The sequence below is a fragment of the Pelodiscus sinensis genome, chromosome 11 (assembly GCF_049634645.1).
Source record: "Pelodiscus sinensis isolate JC-2024 chromosome 11, ASM4963464v1, whole genome shotgun sequence".
Lineage (NCBI taxonomy): Eukaryota > Metazoa > Chordata > Testudines > Trionychidae > Pelodiscus > Pelodiscus sinensis.
This window is the reverse complement of record NC_134721.1, coordinates 33,074,496-33,093,583: the sequence shown is the minus strand read 5'-3', so window position 1 is coordinate 33,093,583 and position 19,088 is coordinate 33,074,496. Positions and strand designations below refer to the sequence as shown.

The following is a 19,088-nucleotide window of genomic DNA, read 5'->3' as shown; positions in this document are numbered from 1 at the left end:
GGGATACACCTCACCTCCCCCTACTGCATTTCCTCAGTAGGGTTGCCAGATGGTTTCAACAAAAATACCGGACACACTTGACATTACATCACAATCTACATTACATCTTATTTAGAAGATACTGGACATTGATATTTTCTCATTTATATTTTCTCAATTTATTTCCCAAACAGAAAGCTCAAATACTGGACTGTTCTGTTCAACACTGGACACCAGGCAACCCTATTCCTCAGGGAGTCTGGGCCAGTGAGCCAGGGCTGCAGAATACCTCACACTCCCTTTGGGTATGTCTACACTACCCCCCTAGTTTGAACTAGGGGGGATAATGCAGTCATACGGAGTTGCAAATGAAGCCCGGGATTTGAATTTCCCGGGCTTCATTTGCATAAAGCCGGCCGGTGCCATTTTTAAATGCTGGCTAGGTCGGACCCCGTGGCACGGACTAGCTAGTTTGGATTAGGCTCGTGGAACGAGGTATACAGCTAGTTCGGATTAGGAAGCCTAATCCGAACTAGCTAGTCCGTGCCGCGTGTAACCGCGCGGCACGGGGTCCGACCTAGCCGGCATTTAAAAATGGCGCCGGCCGGCTTTATGCAAATGAAGACCGGGAAATTCAAATCCCGGGCTTCATTTGCAACTCCGTATGACTGCATTACCCCCCCCTAGTTCGAACTAGGGGGGTAGTGTAGACATACCCTTTATTCCCAGCACTTCAGCTTCCGCTGCCTAATCTAGAATACCCCAGTGTCCATTGATTTCCAGTGCCCCTGTACATCCATTCCCAGTAACCCCTATTGCCCATCCCAGCTGCCAGTGACCTTCCCTATTCCATTCCCAGTATCCTCACATCACCCAGCCTCTGCTGTTCCAGCTCTTGCTGATAGCACCCCATCAGTCCCCCCAGCCTCTAGTGTTTGGCCCCCATTACTACTACTCCAGTCCCCAGGGCCCTTATTACTCCTTAGTGCCCCCATCTCTCCCTTGTGGTGCCCCATCAATCCCCAGCCTTCCCTTCACCAGCCTACAGTGTCCTCCACTGATTCTCTCTCCACCTAAGATCTATTGCCCCTCCTCCAATCCTGTTTATCCCACAGACACATTTGCTCCTGGCAGAACCCCTCCCCCCTGCAGTTGTTGTTATTGCAACAGGAGCTGTCAGGGGTTATTAATAAGGCCAGTCCCAGCCCAGAGCCCCTGCCAAGCCAGTTCAAGGGGAGGGGAGGGACTCAGCCGCTTGTTGTTGTAGCATGTTTTGCAGTTAACAGTGTCCTTTCTGTGCCCTGCTGGAGAAACACAGACAGAATTCCCTAGACTCAATCTGCTCAGACTTTTTCTCCCAAAGATTCCTCCACCTCACCCCCACCCCCAATCCAACCTAACCTATCCCCACCAATTTCCACTTGTCCAACCTAAGCCTCAGCCAAGTCAGAACCCCACTTAGAGCTACAATAACTGAGCCTGAGATCTCCAGCTCCCTCTCCAGCCCTAGTTCCCTCCACCAGCCTTAAGCAATGTCCCCTTCCTCTGGCCTATGTCGATTCACGCTCCACACAGAGTTTGCATCCCCAATCAGGAGCCCCACACTCAGGTTTACATGATCCATAAAGTGCAGGAAAGAGGAGTGAATTTAAAGGAGGCCATACCCTGATCCCCACCATCTCTCCCCTTCAAAGTCTGCAGCTGGACACCGAGAGATGGGACCTTACAGGAACCTCCTGTCCTGGGAAGAGACAGGAAATTCTGGGAATCAGAGGAAACAGTGTGAAGCAAAAAGGAATTCTTGCTCCCCCTCTGCCTGGCTGGGCTCCCAGGCAGAGATGTAAACAAGACTATAATTATAGGGATCATGGCTGAGAATGAGCTATCCAGGACTCTGGCTGTTCCTACAGGGGATTAGTGACTCAGTGCTGTCCCTAGTACCTCAGGTGATCAAAGGGTAAAGTGCTGCAGAAAGCAGTATGGGAAGATCAGAAGGGGGAATTCTCCTTCACTGCAGGCTCCCAGTGCCCCAGAGTGGACTAAGGGCATTGTGCTCCTGGCAGGCACCATCTTTAAGTTCTGCAGTAAAATCCAGGGGTTTGTCTCTAATGTTATTATTTATTTGCATTATAATAGCACCAAATTTGGTGCCTCATTGTGCCAGGTGCTGCATGGATCCCAAACAAGATTGGGATCCCATCACTCTGGGAGTTGCACAGTGACAGTCCTTGCACTGAAGAGGTCACAGTAAAACTATAGAAAAAAATGAGGGAAACTAAGGCACAAAATGGGATGGGGGGAGGCAGAAGAGATTTTCAGTTGCAGAGTCAGGAATAGAACCTAGATGTCCTGAGTCTCAGTACAGTACAGTACCCCACCTTCTGGACCACATGTGACCCTAGAGATTGCCTTCTCCCTTCTCCTTCATCCCTTCCCCATGGCAGATACGCGCCAATATGTTGGATGGGCCATGGCATTGTTCTGAATGATTGTGTGTTCCTCATGCCTTTTATGAGCTGCACAATGTCCCTGAGACTAATGTTGCCCCTCCCAAGCTTTCCCCTTCTTGGGGATCTAACAGCACAGTCTCTCCCCTCATGGGCTGCTGGCCAGGATCAGAGCCATGGTCTGTCCTTCATCCACAGTTACTATGGTGACCATATAGTGGGGGTGAGGCCAGGCTCTGGAACCCTCCCAACCATGGCCATGTTCTGGAACATGGCCAATCACCACAGTAACAGCTGGGGGGGGGGAATTCAGGTAGGCACCATGTTGGGGGCCCACCGCCACTCTATGTTCACCAATGCTTGCATCAGCCCCTCCCTGGATCCCAAAGCCCGGGCGCCTGGCACCCTCTACCAAAAGAAGGGCAGGGTGCACCTGTTAGGACTGCTTTCAGGCTCCCTTCCCCAAGAGGTAACTCCTGGTACTCCCTGCCCCCTTTGTGTACTGGCATCCCACAGTCCTTGGGGGCCCAACATCTGTTTTCGACCACCCAAACTCTACCTTCCTCTCCCTGCTGTGAAGGACTCCCACAACGGGCAAACACCCAGGGAAAAATTTGGGGCTGCAGTTTGTTTTTGTAGGGTCTCCTTACCTGGCACGTGTCTTTCTTTCTCACTGTCCTGTGTGGATGTTTGTAGAGTGACACTGCTGGCTAAGTAGAGAGAGCAAGGGAGTGGAGTTAGGATGCACTACTTCCAGCTTTAGGAGGGAGTGTGGTGACTAGTGGACTAGGTAGTTTTGAGCCAGGACCTACTGAGGGAAAGGCTTCCTGTCCCAGTCTCTGTTGCCTGAGCCAGCCAGTCCCCTAGAAGAAAAGCCAGGTCCTTCTTGCCTCTGCTCTGCGGTTTCAGGAGGAGGTTTTCAATAATGGTGATGGAATCGTGGTCTTGATGAGGAAAGGGAGGAGAAAGGGGTCACCCAGAGGTCCCCCCTCAGGGAGAAGAGGCAGCCGGGTCCCATGCTGCAAGATGCAGGAGTCCTGTGTGAGTGACACCTGTGATGGGGACCAGGACTCGGCCCAATCTGCAGGAAGGTAAGTAGGATGGATGGGATCCTTATGGCCATTGGGCCAAACTTATGCTTGCTGCTGCTGCATAGAGATTTTATTAGTAGTGTCCACATGTGCCGACTGAGATCAGCACCCCTTTACGGCATGTGCTGCACAGATCCCAAGACCAGGGCCACAATTGTGCTGTGCACTACATAGACCCTGACCAAGATTGGGGCCCCCATTCTGCTGGGTGCTGCCCAGGCTCGTCAACCCAGATCAGGGGTCCTCATTGTCCCAGATGGTGCACAGATCCAGACCAAGATTGGGACTCCACTGTACTGGGCACTGGACCGACACGCAGTGAGAGACAGTCTCTACCCCAAAGGGCTTGCCTTGTAAAGAGACAAAGGGAGAAGAGTGGGTTCTACTGGGCTAGAGCCATGAGGAGGGGGGCAGCTAGGAGTCTGTTGCTGGCTCAATGTGAGATGTGGTCATGTCTATGGTATGCCCTGTAGATGAACCCATTGGCTTAGTCTAGGGTAGCTGGATAGGAGTAGCGATGCTGGGCTCATTAGCTGGGGGATACCAGGCTAGGTGGCTCCATTGCTCTGATCTGAAACTCATCATCTCCTTTTCTCCCTACCACCAGGCAGAGAGACATTCCTAAGGACCCATTTCCCTCCAAGTCAGCTCCTGCCTGCACCCTTGATCGCCCACCCCATTGCTCCCGCCCCTCCTTCCCCTTCCAGTGGATGTGGGAGGAATTCTCACTCAACGGCCGTGCCCTGCTCCCAGCCCCTTCCCTGGACCAGATGAAGAAGGGGGAGCCCCGCAGAGCTCCCAACAACTCTCCCCGTGAAAGTGTCCACCCCAAGAAGATGGGTTTGCATAGACGTGCAGACCAATGGGCTGGCAGCTCACAGGGGCACAGCAGCACTGAGGGGGGCAGGGTTAAGCGAGTACCCCACCCCACCTCCAGCAGCCTCTCCCCACTGTATTGGAAGATGGAGGCCCGGAGTGAGGCCCGCAAACGCCAGCTCCGGGAGGAGAGGAGGCACTGGCTCCAGCTGGCTCAGCAGTTGCTGAGTCTGGAGGAGGCTGTGTCTTCCCCGGCCTGGGAGACGTCCACCTCTGCCCAGCAGCTCCGGGCCAGGCTAAGAGCTGAGGCTCTGTGCCTGGCCACAGAGCCACAGGACCCAAGCCCCAGGGGGCACAGAAGGAAGGGCAAAGGGCTGGCCCCCAAAGACAAGATCCGGTACCAACCCATCATTAACCGGACCATCCCTGACTTTGAGACACTCCACAAGAGGTTCCAGGAGCAGCTGGAGAAGAGGAAAGTGAGAGGTGAGCCAAGGAGATGGATGCAGTTGCTTTTGGGGGCTGTTTAAACGGAACCTCATGCCCGGCACTGAGATGGAGCTGCCTCTGATGTGGGACTGCTTATACAAAAATCCCTGGAGTAGGAGGCACAAGGGCTGATTATTCAGAGACTCTTCCCCTGGCAATTAAGATGCAACTGTTTCTGGCGTGGGAAGTGCAGCTGATGGGAAGGTTCAGGAACCCTCCATTAATACTTTCTGTGTTTTCCTCCACCAGCCAAGATGACCATCTACAAACCCTTCCATCTCCACATGGCCAGCAGCTCTCAGCACCAACCTGGGGACCAGCTCAGAGACTGGGAGCAGCACCAGCTCTGGAGCTTCCACTGCAGGTCCCAGTCCTGCTCAGAGTTCGACCCCTTCCTCTCAGTGCCACCCACCAGAGCCTCTGACAAACGGCAGGAGGCCACCAGGTATGGACAATGACCTTCAGTTCATTCACACCCCAGTTGTTCCAGCCCTGGCTTCCCTCAGCTCTGCTGCGGCCCCTCTGCCATCCCCTCCCCAGCGCTGCTGGTCCCCCATAATCCTGACCTACAGCTAGGGTGGCTACTCATGCATTCCAGAAATACCAAACATTCCAGTGCTACTGGGAATGGCAGGAGCCCACATCTGCCAGTGCCGCACAAGGGGCGCTATTTTGAAGAGCACACAGCCCACCTCTGCCAGCATCATCTGACACATGTGGCGTGCATGCCAGGTCACACCAGAGGGGGCAGAGAGGCACTCTTCATTATGGCATCTCTCATCTGATACTGGACAAAGCCACATTGTTTTTCTCAGTACTGGATAGAAAGGCAGGATAGTCTGGCTAAAAGCAGATAACTGACATGCCAAGCTAGAGGCCCCTGCTATCCCAGGCCTGGGTTTCAGCACACACTGCCCTCCAGCACAGCCCCTCCACCCTAACCCACAGCCTCCAGCTATGCCAACCAGGGGTGCTGGAACAATTTTTTTAGTGGGGGAGAGAAGAGCCACTGAACCAAATTGGAAACCCTATATATAATGGAAACTATTCAAGCCAAGGGGTTCAACAGCACCCTTACTTCCAGCACCTGTGCCCCCAGCTGTGCCTGTGCCCCTCAATCTCAAATCACAGTCCCCTGAAATGCCCCTTGATTGATCCTCCCCCTTGGCTTCTGGTGCAGGCTATTGCTGTTGGAGTGGGAGCGACGGGAGCAGCAGGAGAAGAGGCAAGCAGAACAGCGCCGGGTCAAGCAGCAGCAGGTGCAGAGGGAAGTGGCCAAGTGCCTGGCAGGCTATAGTCCCCCTGACAGCTTGGCTCAGACCACACAAAAGAAGAGGGAAGAGCTGAGGTAATGGAGAGAGGAAGAAGGGAGTAAGTAGCCTGGTGTGAGTGAGAGAGGAGTCAGTGTGGATACTACCATATGGTGCTGTGGTGCCTCTTGTCCCAGTCCTCAGCCCCCTGCTAGGCCAGCCCTAAGCTCCCCTGGAGCTCTGCCGGTGCTCCTTAAATTGGACCTATGGCCCTCTACCCTCTTCTATTGGCATTAATTGTCAGTAGGTAGAACAGAGAATTAGTGCTTGGAATACCTGGGTTCCATTCCCATCTGTACTACTGTACTTCAGCAAGACCCCTCTGGACCTCACTTTGTTATCTGCCCCCTTTTTCTGCTTAGAATGGGAGCTCGCTGGGGTGGGGACTGGCTCTCATGAGGGGGCTGTCTACAAAGCAACTGGGAGGTGTGACTGCAGATCATGCAGAAATACCTATACTAGCTTTGATCTAGCTAGCATACTAACAGTAGCTGTGTAGCAGTGTCAGCACAGATTAGCAGCCAAGTATAATCCCACCCAGGGGCGGATATAGGGCAGGGCGAATGGGTTGGCCGCCCCGGGCCCCGCGCTTCAGAAAGCCCCGTGCATGCGCCGTGGCGCCGCTGCGCATGCGCATGGCGTCACTGCGCATGCGCCGTGGCAAAGGGGGGGCCCCGTGGAATTATGCTGCCCGGGGCCCTGCAAAACGGTCATCTGCCCCTGATCCCACCCAGTACCCTGGGTATGGATGCAGGTAACTAGCCAGTTCCACCGTCTATGCCGCCATGGCTATACTTTTATTTTTAGCATGCTAGCTGGATCACAGCTAGCTCAGGCATGGCTACATATTCTGCAGTCACACTTCCCAGCTGCACAGTAGACAGAACCTGTGTGTCTGTACAGCACCTGCTTCAGCAGGGGCCACATTCATGGTTAGGGCCTCTAGATACTGATACACCTAATAATAACAATCTAGAGATCGTTTCTGTTCATGTGCAACTTTTCTCACATAAGTGGCCTTCTTGAAATCAATAGATTTGATAAACAAACTTATAATTAATTGAAATAATTGTTCATAATTTAGATACATAACAATTTAATACTGATTATAATCAGCAGTGATTTAAAATAATGCATCCATAAATTTAACATAATGTATGGTAATTAACAGTGATCAATAGCAAATCAACATGCATAATTATCAGTTTATATTAATTCAGTAATAATATTGATTTATGTTAATGTAAAGCTATTAGTAGTGATCAATATTAATTTAACTGATCCACAATAGTTAATATTAGGGCTGGATTAACTCTTCTATGGGCCTAGAGCTATCAGATATTGTGGGTCCCCCTAGGCTCTGGGGCAGAGCCAAAAATGAGGGGTTAAGTGTGTAGCTTGAGGCAGGAGGGTGGTGAGGACTCCAACTGGGGATGCAGGCTCTGGGGCGGGGGTGGGTATGAGGTGTTTTGAGTGCAGGAGGGGGCTCCGGACTGGGGTCAAGAGATTTGGAGTGCAGGAAGGGTCTCAGGACAGGAGCTTGGGGTGGGATTCCAGGGTCTGGGTGGGAGCTATGGTGCAGGAAGGGGCTCTAGTCTGGGGCAGAGGATAGGGTTGCAGAGTCTAGGAGGGAGTTAGGGTATGTCTACATAACAGCACTAATTCAAACTAACTTAATTTGAATTAGTTAATTCGAACTAAGCTAATTCAAATTAGTGCATCTAGACCTAAAAACTAATTTGAATTAGAGTTTTGCTAATTCGAAATAGCATATCCACATTGAGTGGACCCCAGTTAAGGCTGGCCAGAACCAGTGCCGGCAGGGCATCAGGTTAGGACTTAGAGTGTGGAGCTGCTGCCTCAGGCTAGCCGAGGGCTGTGCTTAAAGGGACCCGACCCCCACCCCGGACAGACAGTTCTCAGGGTTCCCCGCTTGCTTGTCTACCTTGATGAGGGACAGCAAAGCAGTCCTGTCTAGGAGTGCCCTGAGTGCCTGCACTTGGCACATCACAGCACTTGGCCATCAGCCCGGCTGCACTTGCCACAGGCTACCATCCGGGGGGGGTCAATTGGGGGCTGTCAGGATACAGGAGGCCCTGCAGGAGAGCTTCCATCCCAAGGAGCCCGCACAGCCACCTCAGTCCGCCCCATGGGGGCTCGTGCCCCATTCCTCCTTCACCTCCTTCCACTTACCCCTCCCTAACCCCCCTTCCTGATATAAAAAATAAAGGACACGTGTTCAAAAATAGAAACTCTCTTTATTTAACAAAACTGGGGGGGGGGGGATTAATCTCTGGGAAGACTAGGAAAAGGAAGTGGGAGAGAGAGGGTGGAAGAGGGGAGGGGGAAACCTGGGAGGAGGGAGCTGGAAGGGGGAAACCAGGGGAAGAAGGAGGAGGGGAAGTATAAAACTATGGTACACCATATCTTCAGTACTGTGTACAGATGTGGTCTCCTCACCTCAAAAAAGATATTTTGGCCTTGGAAAGGGTTCAGAAAAGGGCAACTACAATGATTAGGGGTTTGGAACAGGTCCCATATGAAGAGAGGCTAAAGAGACTGGGACTTTTCAGCTTAGAAAAGAGGGGTCTGAGGGGGGATATGATAGAGGTATATAAAATCATGAGTGGTGTGGAGAGGGTGAATAAAGAAAAGTTCTTCATTAGTTCCCATAATAGAAGGACTAGAGGACACCAAATGAAATGAATGGACAGTAGGTTTAAAACTAATAAGCGAAAGTTCTTCTTCACACAGCACATAGTCAACCCGTGGAACTCCTTGCCACAGGAGGCTGTGAAGGCTAGAACTATAACACAGTTTAAAGAGAAGTTAGATAAATTCATGGAGGTTGGGTCCATGGAGTGCTATTAGCCAGGGGGTAGAAATGGTGTCCCTGGCCTCTGTTTGTGGAAGGCTGGAGATGGATGGCACAAGGCAAATCGCTTGGTCGTTGTCTTTGGTCCATCCCCTCTGGGGTATCTGGTGTTGGCTGCTGTCGGCAGACAGGTTACTGGGCTAGATGGACCTTTGGTCTGACCCAGTACGGCCGTTCTTATGTTCTTATGTTCTAAGCTCAGGGCTTAGGGTTGGGGGGTCTCACTGGACCAACTTGATTTTCATGCAAACCTGCTCCTGGGTTCACATGTGGCCTTTGGGGGCCAGGCTGGCCCTAGACGGCTGCATTCCTGTGCCTAGTGCGGAGGTCGTGGACGTTGGAGGCCTCCCCCCAAACCTCGATGAGGTCCATGATCACCTCACTAGACCAGGCAGGCGCCTGCCTCTTGCGGCCCCGGGCAGGTCCTGGGAGTCGCCAGCCTGGTCCTGGGAAGAGGCGGAGGGCTGGGTGGCAGCGGGTGGCTGGCTCATGCTGTGCCAGGTGCAGAGTTGTTAAGGGCTCTGGGGCTGGGAGGGGGGCAGAAAAGTTTCCCTGGTTTGGCCCAGAATGGCCACCAGGGCAAGCTGGGAAGGGCTAGCCTCCCACTAGTTCGAATTAAGTGGCTACACAGCCCTTAATTCGAACTACTTAATTCAAACTAGGCGTTAGTCCTCGTAGAATGAGGTTTACCTAATTCGAATTAAGCGCTCCGCTAGTTTGATTTAGATTCGAACTAGCGGTTTGCATGTGTAGCCGCTATTAAAGTGAATTCGAACTGATGGCTGTTAGTTCGAATTAACTTTGTAGTGTAGACATACCCTTAGAGACTTAGGCGGCAGGAGGGGTCTCAGTGCTGGGGCAGGGGATTGGGGTGCGAGGCGCGTACCTCGGGGAAGCTCCTGTTTGGTGGCGGTAAAGACATGTGGCTCTGTGCTGTTCCATTCTCACCTATTGGCACTGCCCCATGCAGCTTTTATCGTCCATGATTCCCAGCCAATGGGAGCTGTGGGGGCAGAGCCTCCAGGCAAGGGCAGCACAAGAACAGAGCTTCCCAGCCCTCACAGCTCCAGCCCTGGGTGGGGAAGGTTTTGTGGAGCTGCCTTTCCCACTCTCACCAGGAAGGTTTGGCCCAGATCACAGGAGTTTTAATTGCTGCAGCCCCTAAGCCCCTTTCTTAATCTGGTCTTGGGTAATATTGATGTAGTAAATTTTAAATATTAGTAATTACTAGAAATGTAGTGTTAATGATGATCAATATTATTTAATATTGAGAAATAAATGCTAGTGATTAATATCAGTATTTTAATGGTGACTCATATTAATTTAATATTTATTAACAGTAGTAGTTAATTGTTATTTCTTTTGATACAAACAGTTAGCCAAATTTTTGGTATTGTGAGTTGCCCCAGTTAGGAGGAAAAATTGAAGACGGAGTCAGGGTTTTTCTTTGGTGCTATTCTGTTTGTTATCAAAGTTCGTACTAAGTCCTGTTTCCCTGAACACTGGAGGAAGCAAACAATAGGAGATCATTTCTTTGCTCACAGCCCCAAGCCTCCTCAGTAGCACGAGGCCCACAAGTCATCAAGCCTCTTTAAGCTTCTCTCAAGGTCCTACACCATGCTCACGTCTGCTAAGTCTCTCACTTCCTGTGTGCTCTCTGTTGCTTCTCTTATACATATACAGGCATTGGGCTTATCTCTGTGGTGAATATTTTGCAGGCATAGTAGAGCAGCATAACTAGCCTGCCAGAGCCCCCTAGAGGAGATGCAGTGTAGGCCATTAGAAGGAGTTTTGCCAGCACATTGACATCAGCCCGCTGAATGACATTAGCTAGGGCTGGATCTACACCAGTGGTCTCCAACTTTTTTAAGCACAAGACCACTTTTTTATTTTAAGTCAGTTCAGGATCAACCTCAAAACCCAAATATACCTGTCAACTCCTTCTCCAAGGCCTTGCTCCACCCCTTTGCCAAGGCCCAGCCCTCTTCACTGTGAAGATGGGGTACAGAAGAGGTGGACAGAGTGACAACAGCACCCCCCTGGCTCTGTCTCCCCCACCCTGAGCAACAAGCAGGAGGCTCTCAGGGGGCAGCTCTGAAGCTCTGGATAGGAGCAGTAGGGCGGTGGGGCAGCTGAAGTGCCAGCACTTGATAGCCTCCCAGTCAAACCAGTTAGGATCATCTGTCAGAGGCTCCAAGATCTACCCATAGATCCTGATCTACTGATTGGTGACCACTGGCATAGATACTTAACTCTTGTCTACACTCCTGTTTCCTTCAATATAACTTACAGTGCTCTGGGGTGTGAATAATCCACATCCCTGAGTGACATAAATTGCTCTGACCTACGTGCCAGTGTGGACAATGCTATGCCAGCCAGAGAGTATAGCTACTACCTCTCATGGAGGTGGAGTTATAATGCTGATGGGAGAGCTCTTTCCTGTATGCACAGAGTGTCTACAAAGGTGCAACTGTGCTGATGTGGCACATCTAGTGTAAGCTAGCCTTTAGTACAGTGGTGGGAAGGGTTCTCTTATCACTGTAGCAAACCCAACTTCTTGTGAGAATTCCTCTATCAAACTGTCTGTCTCTAGGGATGTAAAATCCCAGTTAATCAGTTAACCAGTTAAACCTTAAATTTAACAAGTTAACCAGTTAAGCGGGATCCTGTTCCCACCCTCCCTGCATGCAGGGGAGGGGGGCAGCTTCTGGGTGCTGCTTACCAGGTAACTGGTTAACCAATTACCTTTTCACATCCCTAATCTCCACCTGTGGTTAACTCATCCTAACTTTCTCACTCAGGGGTGTGAATTTTTCACACCCCTGAGAAATGAAGCTTGGTCAGTCTAATTATCTACTGTAGACCAGCCCTAAGACTACAGAAGCAGCACTCTTGTGTCACTATAGTTGCATCTACACAAGGAGCATTGCTGGCACAGATGTGTCAGCCAAAGGGTGTGGTTTTTTCCTCACTCCAGTCCAAACCAGCCTAGCTATGATGGTAAAACTCAGGAGTATAAGCGTAGCCACGAACACTCACATGTGGTCTGTGCCTAACCAAAACCATCTGCCCACATTGTTCCAATCCCTGGGCAAACTCACAAATGCTTTTGTTGTATTGGGAGTGCTGATTTTCCATTTCTCATTGCTATATTAAGTAAAGGGCAGCAGCCACCCTCACTAGCCTCAGTGATGCTTCATGCACACACATACCCCACCCAAACAAACACATACTAATATTCAATTATTAATTAATCACAGTGTTCACTCAGCTTGTGTGTTACACTCCTTCCCCCATCGTGTGTTGTCTCATCTATGTAGACGGTAAACTTTTCAGTGTAGGGACCATCAGCTACTTTGTGTTAGACAAATGTTTTGCAAAATGGAGTCAAACCTTAGTTGGCCCTTAGGCACTTCCATAGTAAACATGATTAATAAATAAAAATAAATAAATTATAAGTGAGTAGTATATGGTAATTGTTAATAGTGACATTAACCAGGTGTCTATCAATGATCAATATATATTGACATACTATTTGTGCAACATAGACATTAAGATTTTTAGCATTCATAATAGAGTAATAATATTTAGTATTTATGGATATTAACACTAGAAATTATATTGTACGCCATGGCCAAAGAACTGCTAATGTAGTTCCTATTTTTAAGAGTTCCTAATTTTAAGAAATGGGGGAAAGAAATTAAAGGCCTCATAGTTTAACTTCAATTGTATGCAATGTCCCGGAACAAATTTTGAAAGAGAAAATAATTAAGGACATAGAGGTGAACAGCCATTGAGATAACATACAGCCTGGCTTTACAAAAGCTAGATCATACCAGATCAATTTGGTCTCTTTCTTGGAGAGGATAGCTTTTTTTAAACAAAGGAAATGCAATAGACCTAAACCTGGATTTCAGAGAGGCTTTTGCGGCGAGGAGTCCTGTGGCACCTTATAAACTAACCGAAGTGTTGGAGCATAAGCTTTCGTGGGCAAAGACCCACTTCGTCAGATGCAGAGGCTTTTGATACAGATCCATGTGGGAAATTATTAATTAAATTGGAGAAGGTGACGATTAATATGAGAATTGAAATGTGGGTAAGGAACTGCTTAAAGGGAAGATTGCAACAGGTCACACTGAAAGGTGAACTGTCACGTGGCAGGGAAGTTACTAGTGGAGTTCCTCAAGGATCACTCTTGGGACCAATCTTATTTAACACTAGAAGATTTACCCAGCATTGCTCAGGTCCTTAACTCAATTAACTTTTTTCTCTATGGAAAATAAAATGAAAATGTTCATGCTTCACTTAAATCCATTGCTCTGGAGTGAAGCTGGGGGTGAGGGGTTCAGTATGCAGGCTGTCTCCAAAAGAGAGGCAACCATAGCCCTCTCTCACCACAGGAGTTTGGGGCTAGGTGAGAAGTACCTCTCCCTGGCCACTGCAGCTCCACAGGCACAGCTGCGGGAGGGTTGCATGTCCCCTAGCTGAGGTAGATCCAAGTTCGTCTGCCCCCTGTGCTCCCCAGCCAGAGTGAGGAATGCAGTAAACTGTGTACTTTCCCTTCACTCCCCGATAAAGGGGAACAGCCAGTAATGGTCCTGTGCAAATGTGGGGGGGGCACATTACCACTTTCACCCACCCTAAAGGACATCTGTGGGGAGGGAGGCTCAGGGCAGGAGCAGTCCTGGACAGTCACCTGTCTGGTAATTCTGTCTACTGTATGGTTTTATGAGAAGCAATCCTATTCCAGACACAGCCCATTTCCCTTGCACAACCAAACCCTTATCTTGTTTAAGTTATAAGAGGAAGCTGCATACCAAATTTGGTGAGAAGAGTTGTTTAGGTGCCAGTATGTATGTAAGAACAAATAGTTATAAACTGGCCATCAACAAGTTTAGGCTTGAAATTAAGTGAAGGTTTCTAAGTATCAGCGGAGTGAAGTTCTGGACCAGCCATCCCAGAGGAGCAATGGGGCAAAACACCTAATTGGCTTCAAGACTGAGCTTGATAACTTTATGGAGGGGATGGTGTGATGGGACTGCCTACAATGGCATGTGGCTTATCTGTGACAACCTGTTCAAAATCTCCAATGGCTGGAGACAGCACCCTAGAAGGGGAGGTCTCAGAGGGTATGTCTACACTACCCCACTAGTTCGAACTAGCGGGGTAATGTATGCATACCGCACTTGCTAATGAAGCCCGGGATTTGAATTTCCCGGGCTTCATTAGCATAAGCGGGGAGCCGCCATTTTTAAATCCCCGCTGCTTCGAACCCCGTGCAGCGCGGCTACACGGGGCTCGAACTAGGTAGTTCGGACTAGGGTGCCTATTCCGAACTACCGGTACACCTCATTTCACGAGGAGTAACGGTAGTTCGGAATAGGAACCTAGTCCGAACTACCTAGTTCGAGCCCCGTGTAGCCGCGCTGCACGGGGTTCGAAGCAGCGGGGATTTAAAAATGGCGGCTCCCCGCTTATGCTAATGAAGCCCGGGAAATTCAAATCCCGGGCTTCATTAGCAAGTGCGGTATGCATACATTACCCCGCTAGTTCGAACTAGCGGGGTAGTGTAGACATACCCAGAGTTAGTACAGCGAGTTCTTTCCCAGGTATCTGCCTGGCAAGTCTTGCAGATATGCTCAGAGTCTGCTTGCCATATTTGGGGTCGGACAAGAATTTTCCCTTGGGTCAGATTGGCAGAGACCTTGGATAGTTTCCACCTTTGCAGCAAGGGGCACAAGTCACTTGCAGGTTTAAACTAGTTGAAATGGTGAATTCTGTGTAACTTGAAGTCTTTAAACCATGACTTGAGGACTTCAGTAACTCAGACTGAGATTGGGAGTCTATTACAGGAGTGGGTAGGTGAAGTTCTGTGCCCTGCAACATGCAGGAGGTAAGACTAGATGACCATGATAGTCCCTGCTGACCTTAAAATCTATGAATCTATAATAATTAATATTGCTGTAATGTATTTATGAATTATTTATCTTAATATAATATTAATAGCTGTGGTGAATATATTAATATTCTTAATACTGGTTAATATTATTATTACTATTATAAATTACTATTAATGCAATATTTTAAATATAACTACTAGTGTTAATTTATTGTTTGCTGCATTAGTATAGCCATGTGATCTCAGGATATGAAAGGGACAAGCTGGGTGAGTTAACAAACAGAATTTGGTCCATTAAAGCTCGACTCTCTCAGTATTAATTTAGTAATTGTTAATAGTGATATTAACTTACTATTCAGGAATTACGGAGATGTTAACATTTATTAAGAATAGTAATTTATATTTAGTAATTAGTAATAGTGAGTAATATTTAGTATTTATGAATGATTATTATTAATGTAATATTAATTAATGAATTAACATTATATATTTTAATATTCAGTATAGCCTCTTGGATAGAGTTCTGAACTGAGACTCAGGAGACCTCATGGCTCTGCAAGTGACCTACTGGGTGACCTTTAGAAAATGACTTCATTTTTTCTGTGCCTCAGTTTCTCCATTTGTAAAATTAGAATAACAATGCCAACCTCTTTTATAAAGGACTATGAAATCTGCTGATGAAAAGTGATACAGGAGAGCTAATTATCTGTATTTGTATTTTCCTTTGCTTTGTCCCATCACTCAGGGTACATCTACACAGCAGGTCTAAAGTTGAAATAAGCTATGCAGTTTGAGCTATGTCAATTACGTAGCTTAAGTTGAAATAGATTATTTTGGCTTTTTGCGCTGTCTACACATTAGGAAGTCCTAGATAGAGCACTCTTCCTCCGACTTCCCTTACCTCTCATAAAATGAGGGTTAGAGGAGTCAGAGTAAGAAGTCCTCCAGCTTGACATTATGTCAGAATAACTGCTTGTAGTATAGACGCAGACTATATTATTTTGGAATAACATCAGTTATTCCGAAATAACACTAATGTGTACAAGTACAAGAGCTGTTGACCCTGAGGGTACAGCATCTCAAAGTGTTCTTGTTAAATCGGTTTCCTAGCTGATAAAAACATTCTTCATATCCTCTTTCTATAATAGTATTATTATTTACTTTGCATTAATAGTAATTTATAATGGGTTCAGGGGTCAATGCTGAGCTGTCAAATCAGGGTGAATTGCTTAGAAACAGGGCTACTTACAGCCAAGTCCTCCACTATCTTTAACAAACACCAAAACAGTGACAAAAAGCACTTCTGTTTGACACACTGGCCAGCAAGAAATCATACAAGCAGCTCCCTCAGGGTACGTCTACACTACAACGTTAATTCGAACTAACTTAGTTCGAATTAGTTAATTCGAACTAAGCTAATTCGAACTAACGCATCTAGAACTAAAAACTAGTTCGAATTAGCATTTTGCTAATTCGAACTAGCGCGTCCACATTAAGTGGCCCCTGAACCAGGCTTAAGGATGGCCGGAAGCAGTGCCGACAGGGCATCAGAGGAGGACTTAGAGCGTGGAGATGCTGTCTCAGGCTAGCCGAGGGCTTTGCTTAAAGGGTCCCGACCCCCACCCCAGACAGACAGTTCTCAGGGGTGCCCTGCTTGCAAAGCAGTCCTGGCTTGGAGTGCCCTGAGTGCCCACACTGGGCACATCACATCACTCAGCCATCAGCCTGGCTGCACTTGCCGCAGGCTGCCATCTGGGGAGAGGAGGCAATTGGGGGGCTGCAGGAGAGCTTCTACCCCCAGAAGCCCGCAGAGCCAGCCCAGTCCTCCCCATCAGGGGCTCGTGCCCCATTCCTCCCTCACCTCCTTCCACTTACCCCTCCCTAGCCCCTCTTCTTGATGTACAAAATAAAGGACAATTGTGTTCAAAAATGGAATCTGTCTTTATTGAACAAAACTGGGGGAGACTGGGAAAAGGAGGTGCGAGAGGGGAAGAGAGAGGGTGGGAGAGGGGAGGGCAACTAAAATGATCAGGAGTTGGGAACAGGTCCCATATGAAGAGAGGCTAAAGAGACTGGGACTTTTCAGCTTAGAAAAGAGGAGACGGAGGGGGGACAGGATAGAGGTCTCTAAAAGCAGGAGTTGGGTGGAGAAGGTGCATCAAGAAAAGTTCTTCATTAGTTCCCATAAAGAAGGACTAGAGGACACCAAAGGAAAGGAATGGGTAGCAGGCTTCAAATTAGTAACAGAAAGTTGTTCTTCACAAAGCAAATAGTCAACCTGTGGAACTCCTTGCTGCAGGAGGCTGTGAAGGCTAGAACTAGAACAGAGTTTAAAGGGAAGTGAGATCAAGTCATGGAGGTTGGGTCCATGGAGTGGTATTAGCCAGGGGGTAGGAGTGGTGTCCCTGGCCTCTGTTTGTGGAAGGCTGGAGAGGGATGGCACGAGACAAATGGCTTGGTCACTGTCTTCGGTCCATCCCCTCCAGGGTCCCTAGGGTTGGCTGCTGTCGGCAGACAGGCTACTGGGCGAGATGGACCTTTGGTCTGACCCAGGACGGCCATTGTAAGCTCAGGGCTCAGGGTCGGGGGTCTCAGTGGACCACCTTGATTTTCATGCACACCTGCTCCTGGGTGGCCAGGCTGGCAGCTATCCTGCCCAAGCCGGCCACTTTCCTGTGCCTACTGCGGAGATCGTGGACAAGGACCACGATGTCCGCACTAGCCCAGGCGGGTGCCCGCCTCTTGCGGTCCCGGGCAAGCTCCCAGGAGCCGCCAGCCTGGTCCCGGGAAGAGGGGGAGAGCTGGGGGGCATCGGGTGGGTGGTTCGATCCGTGCCAGGTGCAGGGTCTGCTGGCTGGGTGCTGGCAGGCTTGCACCTGGCACGGGCACCGTAACCAGCCCGTGCCCCTTTAAGCGGTCCGGGGCCGGGAGGGGGGCAGTAGAGTTTCCCTGGTGTTGGCCAGAGTGGCCACCAGGGAAACCTAGGGAGGGCTAGCCTCCCACTAGTTCGAATTAAGGGGCTACACACCCCTTAATTCGAACTAGCTAGTTCGAACTAGGCTTAATCCTCGTGGAATGAGGATTACCTAGTTCGAACTAAGCTCTCTGTTAGTTCGAATTAAATTTGAACTAACGGAGCGCTACTGTAGCGCCTATGAAAGTTAGTTCGAACTAACATCCGTTAGTTCGAACTAACTTTGTAGTGTAGACGTACCCTCAGACACTTGAGCTTCTCTTGAGCCAAACCTTACACAGATGAGAGGTTATGGAAACCAGTCTCACCAAATCTGAAGAGGTTCTTCTGGTCCCAAAGGACTTGTTACATTCCCAGGTCAGTTTATACCTTAGATCTTACCCAAAAGAGCACACTATGCCAGTCTTTTAGAACCTAGGATCTAAATGTTCATTAATAAAAGAAAGAGAAATTGAGAGTAAAATTGTTAAAGAAAACATATTACATATATCAGAAGGGTAGCTGTGTTAGTCTGAATCTGCATGAACAATGAGAAGTCCTGTGGCACCTTATAGACTAACACAGGGGTTCCCAAACTTTTTGACACCGGGGATCAGCAAATCCATTCTCAAGCTTTTGGAGGACCGGGACCATTTATTTGCATATTTGCATATTCATTAAGCAAATTATGAATATGCAAATAAATTGTTTCTGGTCCTCCCAAAGCCTCCAGTGCCAACTTTAGCCTACAGAAAAGTCAGTCGGGGCCACATAAGTGAGATACAAAAACACAACCCCTCCAAACCCCTCAAACCTCACTAATGTGGTCCCATCTGTGCTTGTAGGTGCTGGGACAGAGTTCTGGGGAAGGGTGTCAATGAGTGCTGGGGCAGGAGATGGGGGGCTTGTGGGTGCTGGGGCAGAGTACTTGTGGCCGTCTGGCGGGGAGGGGACAGGGACTGATACCTGGGGATCCTGTAGCTGCCAAGACCCAGGAAGTGCGTGGGCTGCCTCCCGTCCCCCAAACAGCGGCGCAGTATTTGACACGCTAATCCATTGCACGCCTGATGCCTTCCTGCGTGGGGGATGGGGAAGTCCTGGACAGCGCCAGCCCCAACCACTCAGGCAGCGTGTGCTTTGCTCCTCCACTCCCCACAGCAGCACACGCCGCCCAAGCAGCCAGAGCCGGCGCAGTCCCGGATCCCGACCCACTCCCACACACGCAGGAA

The 19,088-nt window shown here is 49.2% G+C and overlaps 1 protein-coding gene across 1 annotated transcript in view; it reads left to right on the top strand.

The window, feature by feature from the left end:
- The first annotated feature begins 2,733 nt into the window (after nucleotides 1–2,733).
- Nucleotides 2,734–19,088, top strand: part of TSGA10IP (testis specific 10 interacting protein) — a 24,325-nt gene continuing 7,970 nt past the window's right edge. Inside the window, exons 1-5 of the mRNA XM_025188041.2 lie at nucleotides 2,734–2,895; nucleotides 3,336–3,517; nucleotides 4,125–4,819; nucleotides 5,072–5,267; nucleotides 6,003–6,170. Coding sequence (XP_025043826.2) covers nucleotides 2,749–2,895; nucleotides 3,336–3,517; nucleotides 4,125–4,819; nucleotides 5,072–5,267; nucleotides 6,003–6,170 — 1,388 coding nt within the window. The 5' untranslated portion in view covers nucleotides 2,734–2,748. The remainder of the gene's footprint in view (nucleotides 2,896–3,335; nucleotides 3,518–4,124; nucleotides 4,820–5,071; nucleotides 5,268–6,002; nucleotides 6,171–19,088) is intronic.